Below are 27917 nucleotides of genomic sequence, written 5' to 3' on the forward strand. Positions count from 1 at the left end.
GAGCATGTAAAGAGCGGCATCATCCGCTCTAATATGTTCTTTGTAGGTGAACTGTAGGGGGTCTAGTGCATGTTTAACCTGTGGCTTCAGAAGGTGGATAAGCAGCTGCTCCAGGGTCTTCATGGTGTGTGATGTGAGGGCCATCGGGCTGTAGTCATTTATCTCAGCTGGTCGCCCTACTTTAGGTACCGCAACAAGACATGATGTTTTCCACAAGACCGGAACCCTCCCTGTTTGTAGTGTTGTGTCTTAGCTGCTCTGTGAGTTACAGATAGGAGTGTTTTTAGGAGGAGACTCTAGGTGTAAGGTCAGGCGCCAGAAGATGGTGAGCACCCCCTTCGTTCCTGTCTCCAAAACATTCCTAAAGCCTACATTTGTTTTACAAAACACAATTCATGGTATCTTCTATCTTCATATAGAATGACCATGTTTGGGCATAAATGTTGGCTCTGTGCCACTATAGGTTATTAGGAATTAGCTATGTCATGAATATGTATTTAGAGGATACTCTGCCTATAAATTGTATGGTTTTGGGAAAACGGGAGAAGATCCTTTTTAGCTTTGGGTCCTCTCACAGGCTGTTTCGATGCTTGTCAAATGATGCTGTGCCTTTTTGTAATAAACTTTTTTATATACAAGTGAGCCAGTGTCTGCAGAGATTCCTTCATCATCATCACATCATCGCTACGGAAGATACCACAGTAGACTTAAGTCAAAGATCCTCCGGAGAGGCTCAGCCAGCTGGGCTGCACAGTCCTTCAACAGCCTCAGAAACACACCATCCGGGCCTGTTGCCTTTCCAGGACGTAGCCTCTTGAGCTCCGCCCTCACCTCCTCCACTGTAAAGGACAGGAGACTGGACCCCAGTGTGGAGGGAGTTGCAGCCGCAGTTTCAGGTTGGGAAGGAAATGCCGTAGTAAAAGCTGCAGCTGAAGTAGTGGGAGAGAGAACAGGTGACGCTGTGTCAAACCTGTTGTAGAACAGGTTGAACTCATTGGCCTTGTCCACATCACCTGATGTTGCCTGGCTGTTCTTCTCTTTATAGCCAGTGATGGTCCTCGTCCCCTTCCACACCTCTCTGGTGTTGTTGTGCTGCAGCTTCCTCTCTACTTTCTTTTTGTAGTCCTCCGTCGGCTGCGTTAATCTCCTCTTCAGCTCGCTGGTTCTTCACAAGTGCCTCCAGTTCATCACACTTGTTAGCCAGGGAGTTGATATTTCCCATGAGGATTGAGGATCCTAGCCTTTGGCTTAGCCCCAGCTCTGCATTCACGGTACAGCTTCTTCAGGGATCTTTAACTCCATATCTGGTAAACTTTAAAGCCAGGAGTTCTTCCTTTGTGTATATTATTTTCTCCATTGTCAGACAAAACAATGACATAGAATAAAAAACATCAATCGACAAAAAATATACTAATATATACAAATATATTGCAAAAAACGGCGAGCTACGTATACTTGCTGCCACTTGTCAGCACATAATTTGAATAAGAGTCTCAAAACGGTAAGAGGTAAGGTAGGTAATAAAAGTTTGATCTTAGAAGCTATCATCTATTTGTGGAGATAGTGGTATAGCTTTAATGCGGACCAACTTCTGTTAGGGCATGTACATGTGTATATACTGTACATGTCTTGCTATGGTTGTGGGGACAAAGTTGGGTTTTAGAAACCATCAGTGTGAGGTTATTTTGGCCAGTCGTGACAGCTTCAAACTGATTTTTTGAAGGACACCTACAGTGACTGAGGTCAGTGTCAGGATAAGTCTCTATGACTGAATGAAACTGAAAGTAACGTCCTTTTGAGATTGAAATGTGAGGAGTGAAGTACACGCACCAAGAAGCAGCACATTCAAAATTTCTCCAGGAATTTTCGAGTGTATGCCTTCAATGCTATTGCATTGCAGGCACATAACGACTATGCTGTCACTACACTGACTATGCCCTATGCTGCTCTCTCTGTTTTGGACACAAGGGCAAAGAGCTAATGAGTATTGAAGGTAGGAGAAAGGAAGATGCTGCACATTGTAACGCATCAGACATGGAGCTTTGAGGCCAGCTCCTGGGTCATACCTCAAAGCGCTGAGAGCTGACTTTCTTCCCTTTCTTCATCCAGGTTATGCGAGGTTTGGGCTCACCCACTGCCTGGCATACGAATGATGCCACTCCTCCCGATATCCCTGTCTGATCGTCAGGGGACTTGATGAAGCTGGGCATGCCTAAGGGAGAGAGATGATGAGACAAAGGCGAGGGAAGGAAGAGAGGGAGAGCAGGGAAGAGAGGATGAGTATGAGTATGAGATGGAAAACCCTGACAGAGAAACAGCTCCAGGCAAGTTACAGGGATTTTACATCTGGTAGTAAGTGTTGCAATAACAAAATGCTATCTCCTGCCTACAGCCACACCTAGTCAAATGCAACGCCAGTGAAAACAGCCGAACACTATTCTTCCCCTGTTAATAAACAGCATCTGTCAGTCTTATTATGGTGGCAGGGAGCAGACAGAGTTAATGCACAGATACAAACCTTGAAAACTCTGCTTTGAATGCATGAATAAGTATCATAAACCAACACTGGTTTTACTGAAGCTGTGCACTGGGACCATGATACTGTATATCACTTAAATAAAAACCTGAAATGTTTACTCTTCAATCTGCAGTGAGAGCTGTGCATAGATAATAGTGTAGTTCAAATAAATAAATCAGATTCACACTTCATGTCATGGTCATGCGTACATTAAAGGTACAATGTCATGGTTTTGACCAATATTGACACTACAGAGTAAGGACTTGAACAGAGGGCAACTCTTTTGTCTGCATTTGGCCCTATACAAGCAAACACACAAGGACACATGCATTTGCTCCAAAGCACCCAGCATCACACAGAAAAGCAAAAGCCAAAGTTGTATCTTCTTTTTCTATTTTTGGTATGAAAATAACAAACCAAAAACAAATTATTCTTGATGTAAGAAGATGTCATTTTAGACACAAGAGCTTTAATGCAGGACAGTTCCAAAGTACTACAACAGGACCCCCAAGTTCTTTTGTAGTACTTTGTGGCGGTAACACTCACAAAGCTCTCCTTGGAGACAGACAGCAGGAAATGTGGAGTGGTGACAACTAATTCCACGTAGGAGCAACAAAACCATGTTCCACCTCAGAGACCACATTTTTATTCCGCAAGAGAGTGTCATAATGTCTGCGTTCAGAGATATGCTGAGACAGGTCAATGACACTTCAAGTGTTGGGTGCTTGAAGGAATCAAAGTATTGTCATCATTGCGTCAGGTAATTTGAGTCAGTAAGCTACATAAACACAAATGCACATTGAGTTAAAGAGGTTTGCTTATGTGCCCTTGAGCAAGGCACTTAGCTCTCATTGTCTGAAGTGGAGCTGCTCTGTGGGAAACTCATCACCTCTGTGGTTAAGGTTAGAGAAAGATGGTGGTTTAGGTTAAATGTCTGAAGTCAATGTGAACTGTGTCTGTATTAAACCAGACCAGGATCGTTCACTAGTCGCTATAGATGGAGATTGTTTGTTTTCCACTAGAATATCTGGTCCTTCAGCCCTTTGTCTGTGAACATTTTACTAATGTGTTCAGTATCAATGTACTTGTAAATTATAAGCATTACGTTTCTAGAAAACATGATCTGGTCGCAGTTACGTTTCCTAGAAAACATTTTAGCGATTGCATATTTGATGTATAGAAAAGTAATTTCTAGGAGACAGGGTTGCCTGAAAAGAAACAGGTCAATCAGTATTCGTTTTCACAACATTTCAATATGGCAGCATGCAAAGAGCAAGATGAATGTTCCAAACAGGGATTAAATCCTGTTTACCCACTAATGAGCCATGAAGAGCGTTTTGCAGGGAAGACATTTCCAACTTTTGGCAAATAGTATAATGTATTTTTGCATAGTGCTGCCCTCCAACTTGCATCTCAGAGTCAAGCCAGCACAAAAGGCTTTATCAGAGGTTTCAGAGGAAGAGGAGGTGGGTGGAGGAGAAGCAAGTGGATTGTACAGTCATTGAGCTATTCATTTCCCATGGCGACTGTTAGGTGACCTTGAGGCTTGGAACTCTTAATGTAAAACATGCTGGTGCCCTCGCCTCACTTCACAGGCAACTGTTAGTTGTCTCTCACTTGCATTCTTCTCTCAGCCCGTGCTTGCTGTTTTTCTTGAAATGATTTCCTTAAAAATATGACAGTTTGACTGCTCACGTGTAATCCGCAAGGACAGGTATTTATGATGAGAAAAAAATGAGAAAGAAAATGTAAGATTTGTCTCTATTCAAAAATGTATGTCAGAGAGGAAATTTATGATACAGCTGCAGTATCTCCTTTGTAGGTCTGACCATCTAATGTTATCAATATAAATATTGTGGATGGCTTTCTGCAAAATAATATGTTTTTGAAACTAAAAATTCAGTTCTGTCTCAGAACACACTCACAAACCCATCTACTATTACACCTCACAAATATAACAACCAAACACAGCAGAATAAACCAAGCATCAGATTCATAGTGACACAGAGATTGAGATCTTTAACACATTAACAACACACAGCTAATGGTTCAGATCCTGCTAACCGCTTGACCGAAGAAAAAAAAAAAGGACTTTTTAAGCCACCATCCTGTACTGAATGATTCAACATTTATATTGTGCATCATGTGGCTTTTTTTTTGTCCAGTCCAGTTATATGGCTGGGTTGGGGCTTTGGGAGTTACTCCAGGAGTGAATCTTATATGTTTATATGCTGGCCATCTAATCTGGCCATTGATGACTATGATTAGAACTATTATGGACACTAACAGAAAAGCCTTTGACAATGTAAATATACATTTAAACTACAACTACAAATCAGATTCTCCAGATGTAAGGGAACATGGTTGTTTAGTACAAAAGCCAAGAAAAATCACATCATAATCATTTTTATATTTTTTTTCAGTGAAAGTGAAATGCAAAAATGACCATGGCATTTAATATATATATATTTAATACATATAACCATTCGCTATAAATGGCCAAATCTGATGGAAGATTTGACTTGACTTACTTTGGGAAAGCTTTCAATAAAGCAAACATGAAAATGGAAATCCTTTTCAAAAACATTCTTCTAAATGGAAAAACATTGTTGGCTGAAGGAGATGAGAGATTGAACATTAACTGACGAACATAATTATTCAGCACCCCTACAGTAAACGGAAAACCACAAAACAACTGTAGATACAGTGTGACTAGCATTGCAAAGCGGCTAAATGAGCTGGTAGATGGCTTTGCTCTATGCCAATCTCACAGAGAACATTCATAACTAGAGCCACAGATGGGAGAGAGGCAGAGAGAGGAAGCAGCCCACAGCAGAATGAGCTGGCAATGGCTCTTTATGGAAATCATGAGGTTCCCAGATGCTCGAGGGGAAGGTCTCTCTTCACAGAAGGAAATGTCTTTGTCAATGAAAGACGGGATTAATTCAACTACTGTTGGCTTTCATAAAACGTTTTTCTGTATAACGGACAAAAATGAGAAACCCATGAATCAGAAATGTAGGTTTAAGACCATGAGTTGGCTGCCAAGTTGTCAAGCAGTGGGTTCTTAAACAAAATACAGTTAACACACCCTCTATCACAACAAACAACAAATTGCCTCAAAATAAGTCCAGATCATGTCTTAGCTCAATGGAGAAAAGTGTCAGAGCAATTAGGACAAGTCCAAGTCAAGCCTCAAGTCTTGTGAAAGTAAATCTCAACCCAAGCCTGAGGGCTGTGAGGGTGAGTCCAAGTCACAGGTATTATAAGCAAAGGCCAAGAAAATTACAAGTTTTTAGGTCTGTAAATGCTGATCATTAAAATCATTTTGAAAGCAGTGTTATTAGGGTTTTTATACAAATTATACTTCCTCCGACTCTTCCAACTCTCTTCCGACAATTCAGAGGAGCAGATTGATTCCAGTGTTAAACTACCGTATTAGTGTTATATATCCCCCTCTTATTGTCACACGGTGAGGTCAACTTTGGGTTTGTCCTGTCTCCATGTCTTGTCATTTCCTGTTTTATTTTGAAAGGTTAACTCTCCTCTCGTTTCAGGTCACTTGCCCTTCCTCATGTGTCACCTGTCTGAGTGTCTTCCCTGATCCCAAATTGCCTTAATGTGTCTTATAGTCTGCGTCTCCCTTTGTCTTGTGCCAGAGTGTCTCGTCCTGTCGTGCACCCCAGCTTCCTATCACAGTCCATGCCTTGCCTTTGTCTCTGCATTATCGTACTTATTCTTTACCTCCAAGTGAGCGATTTTTGTTTGTATTTTCATAGTCTAGAGTTTTCTGTTTGTCAAGATTGTAGCAGTTTTTGTAGCCTCCTTTTGGAGTGATTTTCTGTTTGTATTTTGATAGTATAGAGTTTTCTGTTTGTAGCAGTTTTAGTTGCCTCCTTTTAGAGTGATTTTCTGTTCGTATTTTGATAGTCTAGAGTTTTCTGTTTGTCAAGTTTGTAGCAACTTTTGTAGCCTCCTTGTAGAGTGATTTTCTGTTGGTTTATTCCTTTTGTTTTAGCAGTTTTGTCCCTCCATTTGGAGTGGTTTTTTGTTTATTAGATTTTTCTCTATAGCATAATTTTCATAGCTGTTTTTATTTTGTCCCTCTCTCTCTTGAGGTTGGAATAGATAAATAAAGTCTGCCAAATTGTTACTCTGCATCCGAGTCCTCTTTCATGTCCAGGCCTGACACTCTTCTGAATCAGGGTGCACTGAGCCTGGTCAGGGAGACCCTGCTTGACATGCTCTGCCTTCGGGCCTGTCCGCCTCGTCATGTCAGTACCAAATCTAACACCAACATTGCCAAGACATTATTCTGTTCCATCACAGAATCTTAACTAAAATTACAACCTCACAGTTGTATGCCTCAAGCTGCAGGAAATATGATCACAATCTCCCCTTCCTGAGCCAAAAAAGTGTTTTGTGAGGTCAGTGACCTTAATATTTGACCACCAAAGTCTAATCAGTTCATCCTCGAGTCCAAGTGAATGTACCAAATATGAACAAATTCCCTGAAGGTATTCCTGAGATATCGCATTCACAAGGGACGGACAACCCGAAAACATAATGCCCATGGCTATCGCCAGCGTGGCCATATGCTGACCGTCAGACACCAGCCAAACTGCGAACTCAGAATTGTACTTCAGGACAGTACTTAGGGTAAATGTACTTAATAACGTTCCACGACTGCTCATACAATTACTTATGTAGCTGTAGGAAAAAAAATATTACTATCAAATTATGACTATGTGAAGAATTTCATCATGGGCCGCCTGTCTGTCAAATTTAAAGTTATAATCTGTAACTTTTTACATTAAAATGTCTAAAAACTATTATAACATTAATATTTATGTTGTAGAGTTGTTTTCTGACATTATCCCAAATGTTTCTATAATTTCTCAAACCAGAGAAATCTGTTATTTTAATCATGGCAACAGCCCATGTCATTGGTTGCCTGTTAATGACATCATATTTTCTATGATCATGTCTCAAGCTAAACATTGGTTTTTATCTAGTTTTGAGCCACATACACCTTTTACACCTTGGTGGTTTTCAACTATATATTTGTACCAGATGAAGGATTTTAGTGATCGGACGTCTGGAACTTAAGTTATCAGAGAAAAAAGCTGATTAAATTTTAGACAGCTATGATCCCAGCCGCTGGAGACGTCCTGTCCTGTGTCCAGTGAAGAACAACCTGAATCTCTGATATTTAAAGTGAAACTACTTAATGGGTGTTTCTTGTGGTTTTAATCGCCCAGCCTGTTTATTGTGGAGAGGAGGACACCTCTGTGGATAATTCAGCTACTGGTAAAAGACTTCTGAATGTCTGGTTCATAAGTTAAGTGAGAAACAATCAAAACAAAGGTTACCAGTAATCTCTCGTCTCTGTCCTCCGTACAGCGTCGGTGAAACACTGACATTAAATGTAAAACTGCTTTATTCAGTGTTTTTAATGGTTATAATCACTGGGTCCGTTTGGTTTCCTGAACCACTGACAGTGAACAAATCCAAAGCTGGAGAAGTTCACAGTAATGGTGGTGAAGACAACAACTCCTATGATCCCTTGCTATGTCATGACGTCACCCAACACTGTTCTTTGTTATTTTTTTGATTAAGACCCCTAGAGGAAAAAATTATGGACTGTGTTTAAGTTCTGTAGCCTTTACAGTTTGTGAGATATTATTGATTTTATACTTAAACACGCTGTTTCCAAGCTAATATGGCCTGGTCATGCTTGATTTTAAAAAGTGGAACCATGTTTCTAGTCTGTCTAGTACTGATTTCATTACGGAAATTGGCGTAGCTTATGTCAATCTCTTGTGCATCATCCACAGAATCCATGGACAGATTTTTTTCTTCTATATGCCTATCGGTTGTGGAGCTATGACCGAAAACATTTTGCAATATTTGTAGGAGAGGCAACATTACTGTAAATAGATAGATAGATAGATAGATAGATAGATAGATAGATAGATAGATAGATAGATAGATAGATAGATAGATAGATAAATAGATAGATAGATAGATAGATAGATTGACAGACAGATACTTTATTTATCCCCTAGGGGAAATTCATGTGTCCATTAGCTCATTGTTGATAATGATAATAATAGTAATAATAATAATAATTTAAGTTAATAATAAATAAACAATAATAATTTGATTAGTCCACTTCTTTTGGTTGAGGTGTTGTATAGCCTGATGACAGTGGGAACAAAGGATCTCCTGAACCTGTCCTGAATGTTGTGGAGAGGATGGTTGGCATTGTCCAAGATGGCCTCCATCTTACATTGCATGCGTCTCTCCACAACAGTCCTGAGTGAGTCCAGACTCCTGCCAAGCACAGGCCCCGTCTTTTTTACCAGCTTTTCCAGTCTCTTTGTGTTCATGTCTGACATGCTGCTGCCTCAGCAAACTGCAGCATAAAAGAGTACACTGACCATCACTGACTGATAAAACATCATCTGAGTATTTCTGGATTAAGCAGGACTCAGAGTTGATTTAAAGTCCACCATTTACAGGGTGAACAGGAACAGAGCCAAAACAGTCGCCTGTGGAGCCCCACTCGACAAGATAAGAATAGTGATGGCGCGAAAACATATGATGATGCCAAGGGAGCGACACGGGACTTGAGAAAGAGGGGACTAGCAGTGGAAACTCCGATGGAGGAGAGGGACGCGCTGACAGCCAGAGGAGGAGACCGCGCACCGGCATTGGAGTAGGAGACGGTCTGGCGGCGAGGAGAGGAAGCCACGGAGGAATGGCAGCGAGTAGGTGGGGAGAGAGATCGGAGAGGACAAAGGGCGACATGCCGAGCGAAGGAGAAACTACAGGAATTCAAAAGATATAGCTGTTAAAGCTGATTTATTGAGAATAAGAGGGAAACGGGGAATTTGCTAAAATCCAGATATAGGCTAACGTTAGCCCAGGTTCTGTTACATTTTATTCTGTAGAATAGCAAGGTGCAATAAAAATCTTCAAAATGTTATATTTTGGCTAAAAGATAGAAGGGTTCTTTATTTTTGCTCATGTTCTGGATATTAAGTGAGTTTAACAGTAATATTATAAATAACTATAAACAGCCTAAGGGCACCAATGACTGGATTGGGTAGTTTGTTATGTTTAGACACAATAATTTTAAGTCTAGGGAGAGGCCCTCTTATCAGAGGACTACCTCTCCACTCAGTAGCAGGGGCGCTGGGGACATGGAAAATGGCCCCGGAGTTTGGAGACCTCCTCATTTTATGTTTTTGTATTATCTGTATATAGTTATCTAGTTCATACCTGTTCGGGAGCACAATTGAGATCACAAATGAAGCGGAAAAATGACTAACAGCATTAAGATAATATCATTGAATGTAAACGGTTTGAGCTCACCAGTAAAGCGAGGGAAGGTTATGGGAAAATTAAGAAAGGAGAAAATACAAATTGCATTTTTGCAAGAAACTCATTTAACCCAGTCAGAACATGAAAAACTTAAAAAGTTTGGCTTTAAGAATATATATTACAGTACATACAGAGACGGCCGCAAACAAGGCGTTGTAATATTGCTGGCTAATTCAATACAATTTTAAATGTGAGAAGGAATTCAAAGATAAAGAAGGAAGGTTTATTATGATAAGAGGAAAGATAGCGAACAAATCAATAACACTAGTTAATGTATATGCGCCTCCTGAAAGTGATAGGCACTTCTTTAAATATGTATTTGATGTTATAGCTGTAGAATCGGAGGGAATTACGATTTATGGTGGGGATATAAACGTGGCGCTGTGTCATAGAAGTGATACTACGAGCCTTAAAAGAAACAAAAAACAACTATCAAGATTTGTCAATATCTCACTGGAGGAGATGGGTTTGGTCAATGTATGGAGAACTCTGCATCCATTAGAAAGAGTGTACACACATTATTCTGCTGTCCACAAAACACATTCAAGAATAGATTACTTCTTTGTGAGTGTTGGAGACTGCTACATGGAAGAGGAATGTAGTATTGGAGGGGCAGTAATGTCAGACCACAACCCACTCTACTTGAAAATTTGTTTAAACAATAGAAAACGACAAACGGCATGGAGACTAAATACAAGCTTATTGAACAGTGAACAGAGAAAGGAAAGGATTAAAACAGAAATTATGACATACATTGAGGAAAATGATAATGGTGAAGTGGATCTAACATTATTTTGGGATTCATGAAAGTTGTTATCAGGGGAAAATGAATAGCTGAAACAGCACTGATTAAGAAGACAAGACTAGAAACATACAAAGAATGTACTAAAGACTTGGATGAAGTATAAAAAAAAATTAATTATCTGAAACAGAGGAAGGTAAACAAAATACCACCCTAATGGGATGAAGCAATAATTACAGTATTGACAAAACCTGGAAAAGATAAAGAACAATGTGGGAATTATAGGCCAATTTCATTATTGAACATGAATTATAAAATATACACATCAATTATCTCCAACAGATTGAAGAAATTTGTAAGACATAATAGAAGATCAGACGGGATTTATGAGATATCGTCAAATGCAGGACAACATCAGGAGAACCTTACATATTGTAAATCAAGCTCAGAAGAAAAAAAAAGAGTACTCTATTAATAAGTGTGGATGCAGGGAAAGTATCTGACTCTGAATTCGGACTCAATAACAAATCAATGGGATGTATAAAAACACTCTACCATCAAACCAATGCCAGAATCAAAATCATTGGTAGCCTGACTGATAGGATAAAGCTTCAAAGATCAACTAGACAAGGATGTTGCCTGTCACCGACACTATTCACTCTTTTTATCGAACCGTTAGCTCAGGCAGTTCGACAGAATGATGAAATCAAAGGAGTCATTGTAAATAGAACGGAACACAAGATAGGTCTTTTTGCTGATGATGTCATAGCCTATCTTGAGCACCCAGATGACTCACTAACTGCACTGATAAAACTATTTGAAACATTTGTCCACCTCTCAGGATGCAAAATAAATATATCAAAAACGCTGGTCTTAACACTCCATTATATTCCTTCAAGATTGGTACAAGAGTCATTTAATTTCAATTGGAATCTAAAAAAGATTAAATACTTGGGGGTCTATATCACTAAAAATCCAAATAAATTATACAAGGCAAATTACAATAGTATAAATCAAGATGTACAGAAGAATGTTGAAAGATGGTCTACACTATCATTAGACTTCAGCTCAAGAATAGAGATTAGCAGAATGAATATACTACCTAGGTTCTTATACCTGTTTCAGACTCTACCTATAAATGTTCCACAAACTCAATTTGTGAGCTGGGATAGAATAATATCGAGATTCATATGGGGAGGCAAAAGACCCAGAGTAAGGTACGAAACCCTCCAGCTACCTAAAGACATTGGAGGCATGGGCCTCCCAAAATTAAAAGAATATTACCATGCAGCCCAGCTCATGTGGCATGCTGGTGTAAACCAGATTATGTGGCAAAGTGGAAAGATATGGTTTTGAAATTTTGATGGTTACCCTATCCAGAGTATCACTGGAGATGGAGAAATTTACAAAAATATACAGAAAGTTATGGACCCGATCACCTCATTCACTAACCAGACAACACAAAATAGAGGATATAAACAACTTAAAATGGGTAGCATTTGATATTGTTCTTTTATTTAATTTGTTTGTTCCTTTCCTTTTTTGTGATGTCCTTTTGTTGTTGTTGTTGTTAAAAAATAAAAAGGAAAAACTCATAAAAATCAAAGTTAAAAAAAAAAAAAAGAATGGGGGGTTGGATGGTGTTAAATGCACTTGAGAAATCAAAGAACATAATCCTCATGTAACCACCTGGCTCATCCAAGTAAGAATGAGCCCATGGAGCAGGTAAAGGACGGCATCATCCACTCCAATATGTTCCTTGTGGGCGCTCCAGCGTCGTCATGATGTGTGATGTGAGGGCCACCGGTCTGTAGTCATTTATCTAAGATGGTCATCCTACTTTAGGTACTGGAACAAGATGTGATGTTTTCCACAGGACTGGGACCCTCCCTGTTTGAAGGCTTAAGTTACAGATCCTCTGGAGAGGCTCAGCCAGCTGGGCTGCACTGTCCTTTAACAGCCTCGGACACACACCATCCGGGCCTTTTGCCTTTCCAGGACGTAGCCTCTTGAGCTCCGCCCTCACCTCCTCCGCTGCAAAGGACAGGAGACTTGACCCCAGTGTGGAGGGAGTTGCAGCTGCAGTTTCAGGTTGTGGAGGAGATGCTGCAGGAAAAACTGTAGCTGAAGTAGTGGGAGAGAGAACAGGTGAGGCTGTGTCAAACCTGTTGTAGAACAGGTTGAACTCCTTGGCCTTGTCCACATCACCTGATGATGCCTGGTTGTTATTCTCTTTATAGCCAGTGATGGTCCTCATCCCCTTCCACACCTCTCTGGTGTTGTTGTGCTGCAGCTTTCTCTCTTCTTTTTGTAGTCCTCCTTCGCCTGCTTTTATCTCCTCTTCAGCTCATGTTGCACACACCTGAGCTCCTCCCTGTCTCCATCCTTGAAGGCCCCTTTTTCCAGTTGAGGAGGGTCTTGATGTTACTGGTGATCCAGGATTTGTTTGGGAAGTAGTGTACAGTCCTTGCTGGTATTACAGTGTCCATCCAGAAGTTAATGTAGTCCGTGGTACATTAAATCATTCTATCAAGGTAAGGGTCCTTGCTTTTATCATCATTCATCATTTATCCTGTGACTCCACAGGATATTCCAATCTGTGCATTCAAAACAGTCTTTTAGAGACTCAGTGGCCTCCGGGGTCCAGTTCCTGAATGAGCGGGTGGTTGCAGCCTGCCTCAGTACACAGGGCTTGTAGGAAGGCTGAAGAAAAAACAGAGCTGAAGCAGGGTAGGCCTCCTTGACATTTGCATACAACAGATCAAGTGTCTTATTTTCCCTTGTGGGACAGTGAACATACTGTCTGAAGCCAGAGAGGTGAGAGTGACATGGTTAAAATTCCCCAATATTGCAATGAATGCATCAGGGTGTTGGGTCTGTACTCTCGCAACAGTCTCGTGGAGCGACTGCAGGCTCAGCTCGTGGTTGAATGTAAACAACAATGGCGACGATGTGCGAGAACTCCCTCGATACATAGTACGGTCTAAGACCAACTGCCAACAGTTGAATATCCCAACAGCAGATCTTCTCCTTCACTGTGATGTGACCGGGGTTGCACCATCTATTGTTCACAAGCAGAACCAGTCCTCCACCTTTATTCTTCCCACTTGCTCTGGTGTCTCTGTCCACTTGTACTGCAGTGAAGCCTGTAAATCCACACAACGGTCAGGAGGGTTGTCGTTTAACCAGATCTCCGTGAAACACATGAGACTACACTCACAATATGCTCGCTGGTTCTTCACAAGTGTCTCCAGTTCATCACACTTGTTAGCCAGTTGACATTTCCCATGAGGATCGAAGGTAGAAAAGGCTTATATCTCCATCTCCTAGCCTTTAGCTTAGCCCCTACTCTGTATCCACGGAACAGCCAGTATGGGATGTTTAACTCCATATCTGGTAAACTTTAAAGCCAGGAATTCTTCCTTTGTGTACATTATCTTCTCCATTGTCAGACGAAACAACGACGTAGAATAAAAAACATCAGTCAGCAAAAAAATAAACTGTAGCGTACATACGTGGCCTGGCATCAGTCACAAGCCATTAAGGAAGTTCATTGTAAGGACATGCAGAATTACGGAGCCACTATTGACACTTTGCGACTCTTCCCACCATCAAACTATCAAATTGATAGGAAACAGAGACAAAAGACCCCTCTTCCACAAACAGACCATGCTGTTAGCAGGAACGAACGACACAGAACCAGACCAAAGGTCAAAGGGTCAGCTCCAGAGGATCAACCAATGGACACCAGGCAACTGGAGAATATAGGCAAAATCTCCAGTTTGTAACAATAAGACTATGTTTAATGATATTTGATTGTTTCTTGTATAGGACAAGTAACAACAAAAGGACTGATTAACACTAACCACTTAACCACTTGTATCATGATTAATTCCAGGTTTGAAGGATGTAATATGAAATCAACACTCCTATTACTCCTCTCTGCCATTATTAGTGCAAGTAGTTTTATATGTTATTTCATTTAATGTTTTGTGGTCATGGTGGAAGACGGATGTGTGAGTTTATAAGTAAACTCTAGATTTAAATTATTCCAAAGTTCAGTGGAAAATTACTCTCTTCTCCAATTGGAAACACAGGAGAAGACGGGTGACACCCCTGAAACATGCGCCAGCCCCCAGGGGATAAAACAGTCGTGAACAATTCACACAAAGTCAGAAAAGCCAGAAATGTTAGAGGTCAGAAATGTTAGAAACGCGAAAAAATTAGGAAAACTTGATGATGATTAAAAGTTACAAAATTACTCTGAGGCACTTCTGTTGTTTTGGTTCAGTTGGTCTTGACTTGGCTTATAAAAATAAAAGATCATGCATGTAGACAAAAATGATGTTACTTGGAGCTTGTGGCAAAGAAAAATAAAATATGCGAAAAGTGCAAGAATGACTAAGAGCCATGAGTTTGTGGATAGCAACTTAGAGCTAAGAGTTTCCATGGCTACAGAGCCGGGCTTTGAGCTGGGACTCTGAGCTTTGAGGAAAGTTCTCAGCTTCTAGTTTCTGCATCGTTTTTCTAGCACCAGCTTTTCAGCCTCTAGCTTTTAGCTTTGTTTCTCGCATCTTCTTCCTTCTTAGCATCTCGCAGAGTTTCTAACCTTTTCCCTTTTCTGACCATGTGTGAATTGATCACGACTGTTTTATCCCCTGGGGGCTGGCGCATGTTTCAGGGGCATCATCCGTCTTCTCCTGTGTTTCCAATTGGAGAAGAGAGTAATTTTCCACTGAACTTTGGAATAATTTAAATCTAGAGTTTACTTATAAACTCACACATCCGTCTTCCACCATGGCCACAAAACATTAAATGAAATAACATATAAAACTACTTGCACTAATAATGGCAGAGAGGAGTAATAGGAGTGTTGATTTCATATTACATCCTTCAAACCTGGAATTAATCATGATACAAGTGGTTAATTGATCAAACAACAATATAAACATTTCCCAAAGCTAATAATCTATACATATGGATTACACAGCAGTTCTTTGACTGTAATAATAATAATATGGCCATTCTGGATGTCATGTAGTGTGTGTTACCTCATGTGAAGGATGCTGACAGTATGGTCACATGAAGGACATTGTCTTAAAATCTACATGTTACATTTCAAAAATAGTATGGGATAGAAGTTTGGGGTTAAACTATTGCATAGGAACATCTCATGAGTTACAGAAATCATAGATATTTAATTATATATTCTTCCTCAGATCTGTGTCTGTGAAGAGAGTTCTGCTGGTCACTACCCAGGATTGGAAATTGGGTTGTAGTTTATGACTCTTATCTAGAGAGGGACAGAGGAAGGGAGGTTGATGTGTGTGTTGATGCATGGCACAGAGAGGCCAGGACTCACACTTTAGTATAATCAGTCCTTTTGGTGTTACTTTTCTATATAAGAAACAATCAAATATCATTAGACAGTCTTATTGTTACAAACTGGAGATTTTGCCTATATTCTCCAGTTGCCTGGTGTCCATTGGTTGATCCTCTGGAGCTGACCCTTTGACCTTTGGTCTGGTTCTGTGTCGTTCAGGCATGCTAAAAGCATGGTTTGTTTGTGGGAGAACAGGTACAGGTAATACACTAAAAACTTGCACAACATTGCTTCACTCACGTTATTACTTACTTTTGGGTTAAAACTATACGAAAGCAACAGAGGAGACGGACCCACACCCCGGGACATCGACAATAAACACACAGTCATTTACAGGTAAGTGAGTTAACTCTTGCGTTTAGTTTTCTTGCCCAAAAGCACAGCCAATCGTTAGCTAACAACAGCAGATAGCCGTTAATAGCTAGTTAATTGATTTGGTGGACAGGCAAACTGAAAGCTAACTGTTGTAGCTGACACACAGCTGTATGCCAACGTTACTTGTTTATTATTACTGTAAGCTCTTCTGCATCTCAGAGGGGTGTTCACCAACATAAGGCTGTGGGAAATGTCTACATTTACTGTAGGAGTCAGCCTTGTCACTAATATCACAGCTGTAACGGCTGCACTGACTTTGACACTTTTTATTTATTAAGCTCTAGTGTGGTCTTTATGTTAACAAATGTGTATGTTACCAGCATCATGTATGAGAATGCAGACTGTACAGACCAAATAAACGTTTGGACTAATTTAATAAATGTCCTGTGTTTCTGTTTGATAGGTGTGGGTCCTGCAAAGCTGATGTACAACTCAACCGTGTTAAAGGCCGTCATTGACAACATGGACTACTGAGGCTACCTACTGTACGACTGCACCAGGATAACTGGAGAGAGCCAGGCTGAAACTGGCAACATGTTGGCACCTCCTGCTTTTGTTGGAAACTAAATGTCAGTCTTTTTAAATAATACATATGAAGAGATAAGATGTTTTTTCTTAAATTCTAATAAATGATGTGCATGGATTTTTATGTTTAGGGGTGTTAATAAGATGTATTACCTTCACATAAAATAGGTGTTTTGTAGTACAACTCAACGTTTTACAATAAGTGACAATACAACAAGAGCACAGCAGAGATGCAGCCAGTGTGGGCACCAGTGCAGGCCAGTGGGGCGAGGACTGATATGGCATAAATGACACAGAAATCCACTGTGGTAACTTTGTGGTCTCCCACTATTGTGAGTTTTTTGTGTGTGAGCGCGTTTCAGTTGTGTGTGTGTGTGTGAGTGTTTTATTTGTGTGTGTGAGTGTTTCATTTGTGTGTGTTAGAGCATTTCAGTTGTGTATGTGAGTGCATTTGTTTTATACTTTTTCAGTTGTTTGTGTGAAAGGATTTCAGTAGTATGTATAAAAGGTTTCACGAGTATATATGAGACCTTTTTAATTGTGTATGTGTGAGTGTAATTTTTCACTTGTATGTGTGTGAGGTTTTCAGTGTAGTATGTGAATAAGTATGGTTTCGTATGTTTTTATGCATGGTAATTCTAGATAATGTCCCTGATTCCCCTCATATGTGCCTCCCTAAACCTTTTTTAGAAAATGTTCCATCAGAGGGGAACTGAACCGTGATCTGACGAAATAGCAGCAGCAGCAGCAGCAGCAGCTGTTTTAACCACCAAAAGCTGGAGGAATGAGACCATGTGTGCTCTAAACATTCCTGTTCAGCAGCCAAACCCACAGACACTGGTGTTGGGACTCAATCATTCAATAGACCAAATGTTTCTTTGCTCCGCTGGACAAAGGAACTCACACTCCACAGTTCCTCACCGTTCACACCTGGGGACGACCCTTCCCCCCACGGACCTTACTGGTCAGCCATGGTCAGCGTGTGACATGTGACCCCCAAGGGTGTCACCAAACAAAACCAGTCCTCTAGACTTCTTCTCTCTCTCTTCCCTTCTTGGCTTGCTCTGGAGAGCAGCTCCTGCTCTCTCCTCTTGGTTCTTCAAAGGGCAACAAGGCCCCAGCCCAGGTCAGCTCTGCTACCTGAGAAACCAGCTCTCTCACCGGCCTGCAACCAGCAGCCTGCAAACACTCTTCTCCTCTACAGCAGCGACCTACTTCGGATTAACTGTGAGTGAACCAAATCCTCTTCAGAATCAGCAGCTACGACACAAGGCCAGCTGATTTTACAAGCAACAGGAGTCGTAGCAGAGTTAGCGTGGAACAGCTAACTCTGTGAGGAGAACAAAGGAGATAACAGCAAAGCAACACAGCCAGACAGGACTTTACTCCACCAGGAAACCTCCCAACTCACTGGACTTTACACCAACACTGGAAAGGACCTTTGTTTGTTCCAAAGACTGGGTAACGTTAACGGACTGGGCCTAACCTTTCTCCAGCATAGCACAGCATAGCACAGCATAGCATAGCACAGCATAGCACAGCACAGCATAGCTAAGCAGCAGAAGTCTTAACTTGTTAATGTACTTGTTGATTGATGCCTTTTTGTTGTAATGTTTGCTTAGGTTGTGGTCAGTCATACAGTTAATCGAGTACTCGTATGTTCACACACATAGCAGTACGTCTCAGTTCTAGAACCTGCATGAAGCTAACCTCCCCCCTCTAACCTGGTACCTTTAGATTACATGAGCTAGGCTAACAAAGAAACTCACACCTTCCCTTCCACACACACACTAGGTGGTCTCAGCGGCCATTTTGAGTAGTTTCTTTGTTTACCGCCATCTTGTGTAGTCTTCTTTGTTCAGGTCATGTGGTCACAGTGACCACTTTGAATCGGCCATCTTGCCTTTGTCTGTGTCCCCACAGACACACACACACACACACACACACACACACACACACACCTGTATATACTAGATTAGACATTGTGTTTTACTCTGCTTCATTGTAAATAAATGCCTTTAAGTATAACTACTGGTGTGTCTAATGTTGCAAAAGCGTGAATATTGCCAACCTCTACTCGGTAGAATTCCAATCCTTCAACTGTAATTTACTGTTGATATGGTAATTTGATTATAGTTAGTAAGCTAATGGTTAATCAGAGTTCCAGATTAATGGTAATAAATTGAGACTAAAACCATATTGGCTATTTTGCCTATTAGTTTAGGCTGGTGCCCCGTGAACTTGAATTAATTTTGAAGTGATTATTTAATATTAATATTTTCTTAATTTATGATAGCCAATAAATTGATAAACAACCGGAATCCAACATATTTGGTGTCCAGCTCATGAGGTAGAGCTCAGACCCAATACTGGCCTCTCACCAGGTAATTACTGATCATTCTCCTATGGGAGATAGAGAGCATCCTCACATGGACAACATGATAACAGCTGCTTCAGGAACAGGAACAGGAACCATGATGAGCGTCTGAGCTCCAGAGCTATCAGGGTTGCTAACAACTGTTCTTCCTGCCCCCCATCCATGAACTGATGAACACGTTAATTTATGAGCAGTTAAATATTCCAGTAGGTTCCATTTCAACTCATACCTGATGGAACTGGTATTGGCATTCTATTCACTTTTATCCATACATTTAAATTGCTGAATTTATATTTATGTCTTACAGATAGCAGAAAGGTAAGCAGGTGGAAAATGACTGTATATGGGACATCCTAAAATGACTGGCCTTTAATACTACGTCACAACTATTCTTCTACAGACAGAAGTGTTCCTCAGTTTACTTTGTTTCACACCTCATTGTCAGCCACTGCAGCACACTTCTTTACAGGCCTGTTTCTCATTTGGGCTCAAGAATTTAATGGTGTCTAGGCAGGTAGCCAGGCAGTCAAATGTTGTGTAAAGTTGAATAAAGCTGTGTTTCATAGGCAATTCACAGTGTGACAGTTTCACACAAAGGGTTTTCTCCGCACAGAGACTCATTAAACTGTGGAGCTGAGAGGGGGTAGCCATGCAAATCAACCTCTGATCAGTCAAAGTGACATATAAACAATCTGGTTCCCTGCTCCTGGACACCCGAGGTAGAAACAGTGCAGCTCCTTTCAGACTTCTCTTAGCCTTCATCTGAGCAGCAGGGAGCGTTCACGCAAGGTTCTTCAATAACAAGACAGGCTGACATGGAAAAAGGAATCAATTAAGCTGTGCCGAGGTCAATAAAGTTTGCCTTTAGCAGGAATAGAACAAGTGGTCATCAATGATGAGTCAAGGTTGAAATGCTGAAATGGGCAAAGTAAAATGCCACCAATATTGCCTTGTTACCAGCTGCGTTCAAAGTAGAGAAAAGAGAGACTGGTTTACTTTAATAGAAAATGATTTGTACAATTAAGTTAGTACAAAATGCTTGGAGCAGCAGTAAGTTTGCATTCTGCCACAGAACTACAATAAACATTTGCTTTGCTTTCCATGGCCTTGACTAAGTGTTTTCGCTGCCTGGGTTTAACCAGTCCTTAACCACAGCTTAACCATGTCCTTTCCTTAACCTTAACCATATCATAGTCGTCATGCACAGATATTGTAGAAAGAAATCATTTTGAAAACAGCAATAAATGTTTCAAAACATAAGTGAACGTTGTCCAAATTTGCAGAATTGTCCAATCTTTTTGTGACAGGGTTGAAATTGTTGAACACAGTGATATTACGGATTGAAATAAAGCCCAAGTTGTAACAAACCATAGTTAGCCCTTCAGTTATCACTGAAAAACTACTGTCTAAATGAATGGCATTGTTTTCCCATAAGCCATAAAAAGTATACAGAACAGAAACAGAATATTTACATAACTTATCAAGTGACACACTCTGTGGAGGGTGGAGTCTGTCAGCTACATACTGCCTGTTACTTCCCTCTTCCAGGGTGAAACAGAAAGCAGGCAGAAATCTGATACATGACTGCACTGAAAGAAGACAGGAAAAGTCTCTGAAGAGCAAGCTGACTGCTTTCACCTCTCAGATATACAGGGGGAATGAACTAAACAATGCACCAAACAACTTTAAGGAACACCTTGACTCACCAGGCCATTTTTGCGAAATAGAAATACTTTATGTATTTGCTTTTCAGTTAACTCATAAGTTGGTTGTTTGGTCTATAGTTATGAGTAGTTATAGTATGGAGTTGAGGACCTTATTTCTTAATTTCAGGTATAATGTTTTCTTACAAACCCCTGCCATCTCTCTCAAAAAACTGCTCCAGTGTTAATCTGCTCTGCTCCTGTTCAGAACTGTTTGTCTGTTCTTATATAAACTCCTGTGCCTCAGTCTGAGTCCTCCTCCTCTCACTCAGGCCTCTTCTGGATGTTCATGAAACTTCAGCTCTCAGATTTCTGCTCTCACTCTCAGATTCTTGTGAAATGACCCTGTCAAAGTTCCCTACCACTTACTGTTGTTCATAATCAATTAACTGTTAACCGACAATAAGAATTTAGATTGATTAATACTATTAGTTAAATAGTTCAAATATGCTGGGGTATCAACAACACCACATCATGTCCTCATGTCTGTTGCTGAGGACTGAGCTCTCTTTATTTTATTCTGAGGTCTGAAAAATGTAACTGCAAAATTTCTGTTTTGTTCACCTGTTGTTTCTGATCATTAATCAGCTGAGAGCTGAGGAGGAGGAGGTTTTCATTACAATGCTCTTGGTGTTGGAGGATTCAGTGTGTGTTTTTTGTTAATCTGTTTATACATTAGAAATTCTGGCTACTATTTGCTATTTATCTTGATGGGTTATTTAATATTTTCCTACACAGGAGAAGATATAATGACGGTTCTACACAGCACACTCAGCACCGGAGGATTCAATGTGTAGTAGTAAGATAAAAATATAATATTAGATTGTTAATAGTGAATAGAACAACATAGAGGAGCAGGATTCAGACTGAAGCACAGCACATTGGTGCAGCAATAGTTACAGGAGCAGAGCAGATTAGAGAGGGAAAACCTTACAACACATGAAGAAATAATGTCCTTAGATTGAAAGACCATGCCCTTAAATAAAAGGAAGAAAGAACTTCATGAACATTAAATTTTCTTTTCTTTCAAATCAACAGCCATATAGTTAGTCCACAAATCCAATGGCATAATTTACTGGCCCATTTAGCTTGAGACTGAGTGTGTGATAAGATCAAGACAGGTGAATAACGGTCTCTCACCAAGCTAGCACATACCAGAGATGCACTCAAGTCAAGTTCAAGTCAAGTATCAAGTGCTGTAGTGCTTGGTTGTGTAGTTTTCCTAATAGTTTTGCCTTCTAATAATAGCCAAAGACTGTATCGCTTGTCTTACGTGTAGGTTTGAAGTGAGTGCATATGCTAATTAGAGGAGAGCTGCAGGAGGGAGGCTGTATGGCAAATTCTGGTGTTTTCTTTTTCATTTTTTCTAGATTTCTTCCTTGCCCAGCTTTAACTCACTATCAGCTTGATCTATTTATTGGCCTCATCACTAAAGTCAGCTAATAAATAAAAGAGGAAGACACTAGATCTGATAATCACAGCAGTGTGTCAAGTACACATCTCTGACAATCTAATGCAATCCGACAGGATACAGAATTTTACTTTTACTTAGTTTTTCATGCTTTTGGTTCATCATTTGAAATGACATCACAATGTCACAATCATTTGAAATGATGAACCAGTTCAAATGTTTTGTCCCCTTCCTGTATGTCAATGGGGAGGGCAAAGTATTAGAATATTATTATTAATAGTAGAATATTATTATTAAAATATTAATACTTGCACGGACACACAAGGAAACACACTGCACATACACTAGGCACAAATAAATGCATGCAACATGTGCCTCTGTGATTTCATCATAACATAATGCTTTTATCCAATCTGAACTGACATTGTGACATTAAATAACATTAAATCACAGGGTTCTTTCAATTGTTTTACGAGAAACATACAAACTAAAAGTATACCAATAGTCTGAAAATACATTTTGCTAAAAGAGAAAAACAAATCATTTTCCAATTCCACTTTATGACATGATAATCCACACATCAATCCTCTGCCAACAACAGCATTAAGATGAAGCTTTACCTCCTCATCAACCAATGGGTTGTCTTCTAACAGTGGTCTGAGCCAGAGCAGCAGACTGAACGGGGTTATGAACAGCAGAACAGTAAATGTCAACAGTTCAATAAGTCTCACCAAATCGTTTCTGTAATTAGCTAAGCCTGAGTGATTGATAATATATTACAATGTGAGGGTCTTTTGTTGCAGTGAACCTCCACTCACAGAGCAAGCTTGATGATTAACAGCTAGTAAGAGGGAGAAAGCACCAAGGTAGAATTCAGGATTATTAAGATATGCATTTAAGTCTATACAGCCATACTAAACAGTCATACTAAACAATTTTACCTTCCTGTTTTTCCCCATAGTCTTACTCCCCACAAATAGGTAGTCAGTCCAACAGAGTCAATACTCTTCCACTGGAGAGAAACATTGCTGCCACTTGCATTTGTTCTTATAAATAATACATTCTTCTCTCCTGCTCCTTGTTCGTGACCTGCACAATTGCCTCCCACACAGCAGTACCAAAACGCTGCATGAAAGCTGGAAGGCAGGAGGCAAAGAAACAGGGAATAAACTGAATTTATTTTGCAAATCATTAAATGTCATGCAGGGTTACAGCTTACTGGCCTTAAAGTGAGCCCTGGTAGGAAGAGAACACTGCGAGTGCTTGAATACCAATTTTTGTGTACTGAAATTATACTATTGACTCACAGGTGCTACTGTACAAAATAGTTAATTAAGTGAGGTATTTAAACCCAGAGGGAAAAGCTGCTAATTATTAGGTTAGTAGTAATTACCAGAGCACTCTAATTCTCTCTCATTGTTCTTTTTGTTATAAAAGATAAAAGGATACGCGCAAAGAAAAGGCAGAAGAAACCTCATTCATTTTTCAAGTCAAGTAAGTCATATAGTCATGTAAGTGGTGTTATAGTGACATGGGCCGGCTAGGTCTTTGGAAGAAAACAGAAAGCGATTGCAGTCATTCAGTTTTATAGTAGTACATTGATTTTGTTCTTGCATTCATGCTAAGTAGGTGTTCATTCATGTAAATTAAAGCTATTTAATTTCCTTTCCAAAAAAAAAAAGGAGAAAAAAAGGATCTCATCCCTGTTACTGGCTTCTGCTTGTTTAAGAAAACACATCAGGCAACAGTGTTAATGAGGATGAAGGTATTACCGCACAGGTGAGCCCTCATCTTATCAGAATCAGAAATAATTCATTGATTCAAGAGGGGAAAGAGTGTTTGTTAAAGTTGTTCCAGCATAGAGAAATTATAAGAAAACTAAATGTAAAATATGTGTATATACTAGAACAATATGTATGGAAATAGAAATATGTAAAAATGTGTAACTCTACCCTGTGTAACTGTGTGAATAACATTCAAATAGTACACATCAGTTACATATTTGCCCAGGGTATTGCACAGAAAAATTTAAGTTTGAAATGTTGTGCAAAATAAAGTCCTGTCCGGGACGGAGTGATCCGGTGCCTGGCTGTCCACCCCCTTGGCAGCGGTGGGCTCCCCGCCCGGGGTGCCGCTCCCCGCCCGGGGTGCCGCTCCCCGCCCGGGGTGCCGCTCCCCGCCCGGGGTGCCGCTCCGTGGACCTTAAGTCAGAGACCCACTGCTTTTTCTGACCCAGTGCACGAGGTGAGTGATATAAATACACCGGGTGTGTGAGAATGATGTGAGAGAGTGTGGGGAGAATGTTTTGAGTGAAGCAGGAGAAAAAGAGGTGGGAAGGGACAAAGAAAGGAATGAAAGTGGTGTGTGTGAACCAAGTGGCAAACTTCCGTGAACTGCCATTTTGAAGCCTGGAGTTTGGCTTAATGGATGTCGCCATCTTGGTTTTTCGGAGCCAGAAAAACCCATATTTGGACGAGAGGGTGGAAATGGGGGGGAGTAAGGAGTAGATCTGACCTGTGTCCCTGAAGACAATAAGCACACCCACACCTACAGTGGCAACCTAACCACAACAGGCTCCTGGCTGCACCATGCGAAGACGCTAACAGCGTTAGCTTTCACAATTCGAGGTAAACTTTAGTAGTAGTCCCAGAAGCTATTTGTGTAACAGATATTGGTAGGACCCAGTTGCAGCACCACACACCATAGGTAAGATTGGTAATGACCTTTGATTATGAACCAGCAGAGGTAAGGGACACAGGTGGGTATTAGGGGTAGAGGAAGGGGTCCGGGGCTGGAGAGCCGGGGGTCAGGTGAGTGGAACGAGGTGACTGAGCTCACACACACAGGGGAAAGTTCGTGGACCCGAAGGCTGGGACTGGCGGTGCCGTGCGTTAGGGAGCGGGCTGGAGACGTCATTGAGGGAGCAGGAGGATCTGAACCAGGTGAGCAGTCAGCGGGGCAGATGAACGTGGTCGGGGACAGAAGGCTGAGGCATTTGCCAGGGCAGAGACAAGGCAGGATGGTCAGGGACGAGCAGTGTCAATAACGGGAAGTCAGTCCGGAGACCTCAAACTGTGAGTGTTCTACAAACTATGTCACACACGAGGACTGATAATGAATAACAGCTTCTGGACTTTTTGCACCTTACCTCCTTCACTTATTTCCCCTGTGAACAGACTGTTGCACTATCCTAATTTAGCTATTAAGTATTATTTTTTACATTTCTACTATAATTTCTACTTTTTACTAAAAATGATGTTGCACTGGGGATTCATCTACCTCTCTTTATTATGTAAACTAAGTGAAGTACACTTTTACCTTCATCCACAACTGTATTTTCAGTTACAGTTGATTGTAAATTGCAAACATTATTTCATTCATCCATTTATTAGATCCTTTTGTACACCTCTCCCATGTTGTAAATTGTTGAAATAAATGCAGTTTTTAATGTGAAATAAAGTTATATATGAAGCTTTGCTTTAACTTTAACACAGTACATAATCATACAAGAACACATTGATGGAAGTTTTTCCTGAAGGCTATTTGTATGTTGGCTTTAATCAACAACATAAATAATAGAAATGTTTAAATGTTGCTGTCATTGAACATTGACAATGAAGGATCCAAAGATAGATATTCTAATGTGTCCCTCATCTTACCAATTTTAACCTTCCTGTCGTGTTCGGGTCAAATCTGACCGATTTACAACTTAAAACACTCATAAATATTGTGTTTTACATCTGATTGCCTCAAGGCCTTATGATATCCTCCACACTATGCACTTTAACATATAAAAGTGATGATCACCTCTTTCATTGAATTTTGAGTGTTTTAATCAACCTTGTTACACCTGTGGTGTTCCCGGTCAAAAGTGACCGCCATAGGAAATGAATGGGTATCCAGACTATATTCATCCATCAGACAGAAAACATCCTCATACAGACCACCCCAACTCACTCACTCACTCACTCACTCACTTACTCACTCACTCACTCACTCACTTACTCACTCACTCACTCACTCACTCACTCACTCACTCACTCACTCACTCACACATTTCAGACTGAACAATGTCTTTTGCGGGTACACATCTCTTTCCCGCGCTTATGTGCCGATCGTCCCACGTGAACCAACTTCCTGATGAAACAACGTATCATATCTTCACACAGACTAGACAGGTGTCTGTTATGTGAACCCATCTATTTCCCGCACTTTTGTGCTTATCCCCCACGTGAACCGCACCTTCCAGACTAATCAATGTATCATCCTCACACGGACCCCATATATATATAGCTTGATGTTTGCCTTGCACTCCTTTTACTCTGAGCACAATGAGTAGGCAACTGACCAAGCGGTTCTCTGTCGAAGAGGTTCTGGTCCAGGTTTTTGGACATGATGGACTGAGGACTGAAATTGAACCAGAGACAGAGGAGGATGTCTCGGAAGTGGAAGGCAACACAGATTTTGATCCAGACTTTGAGGAGACTGACCAGTCAACAGATGGAGAGGGAGAGGCACCTGATGAACAGGCACCTGAGGAGACATTCCAGTCCAAGAGTGGACACTTGCTCTGGTCTTCATCCACCCAGGACAGAGGAAGTAGAGCGAGAGTGGAAAACATCAACATCACGCTGGGACGCTCAGATCACAACGTCCTTCATTCCAGCAGCTGTCAGACTCCACAACATCCTGACTATGTGCAAACTTGCACTTTTTCATGTACATATCGTGTGTATTGTGTATATTGTATTATTACTGTATATTTGGTATATTTTTGTTGTATATTTCCATATTTCCGATGTTTATTCTATAGATGTTTATTTTCTGCTGTGGTAAATGAATTTCCCAATTGTGGGATAGATAAAGTTAATCTAATCTAATCTAATCTAAAGATGACGTCAGGGCAAACACGGTATGCTACATCTCGTGTGGATGACATCAAGTCCAGCTTCCAACCTGGAGAGAAATTTCGACCTGATAGACCTCCAATCCTACATAGGTCTGTTGATTTTAGCAGGAGTATATCGCTCAAACAATGAGGCTACAAAAAGTCTGTGGGATGCAGAGGGATCTTTGGTTTTCCATTTATTTTTTACATTACATGTACATTTTGTAATACATTTTCAGTGCCTATTTGTATTTTCACTGCAGTTATTTTATGTCTAATTCTATAAATTCATGTTAAACACTACTTTGAGCCATTGTTCACAGCTAAAGAATGTTGAATAAAAATTTGGTGGTGAAAAATGGTTTTTGTGCTAATTTAAGAGCAGTTAAAACAGACCGGTCAATTTTGACCGGGAACACTAAAGTAAGGGGCGGGAGGTGAACACGACCGGAGGGTTAATAACACTGAAAACACTAATTCACCAAAGTGTCCTGTTAGATTCATCATGAGGCATTTGGTAAATTTGGAAAAAAATACTCAGTATAATTTAGTCACAGTAGGTGTATTTATTAAAAACCGTTTCAATGACAATAACTTAAGTTATGA

The 27917-nt window shown here is 40.5% G+C and overlaps 1 protein-coding gene across 6 annotated transcripts in view; it reads right to left on the bottom strand.

Moving 5' to 3' along the window:
• The window catches only part of ptprfa (protein tyrosine phosphatase receptor type Fa), a 327453-nt gene that overhangs the window by 217391 nt on the left and 82145 nt on the right, over positions 1–27917 (bottom strand). For 5 of the 6 annotated variants that reach the window (XM_056377834.1, XM_056377829.1, XM_056377831.1 and 2 more), the window contains exon 3: positions 2067–2212. The exons of the other annotated variant lie outside the window; for it this stretch is intronic. In XM_056377834.1, the coding sequence (XP_056233809.1) occupies positions 2067–2212 (146 nt within the window). The remainder of the gene's footprint in view (positions 1–2066; positions 2213–27917) is intronic. 6 annotated transcript variants of the gene reach the window in all.

The sequence above is a fragment of the Seriola aureovittata genome, chromosome 6 (genome assembly GCF_021018895.1).
Source record: "Seriola aureovittata isolate HTS-2021-v1 ecotype China chromosome 6, ASM2101889v1, whole genome shotgun sequence".
NCBI classification, from domain to species: domain Eukaryota; kingdom Metazoa; phylum Chordata; class Actinopteri; order Carangiformes; family Carangidae; genus Seriola; species Seriola aureovittata.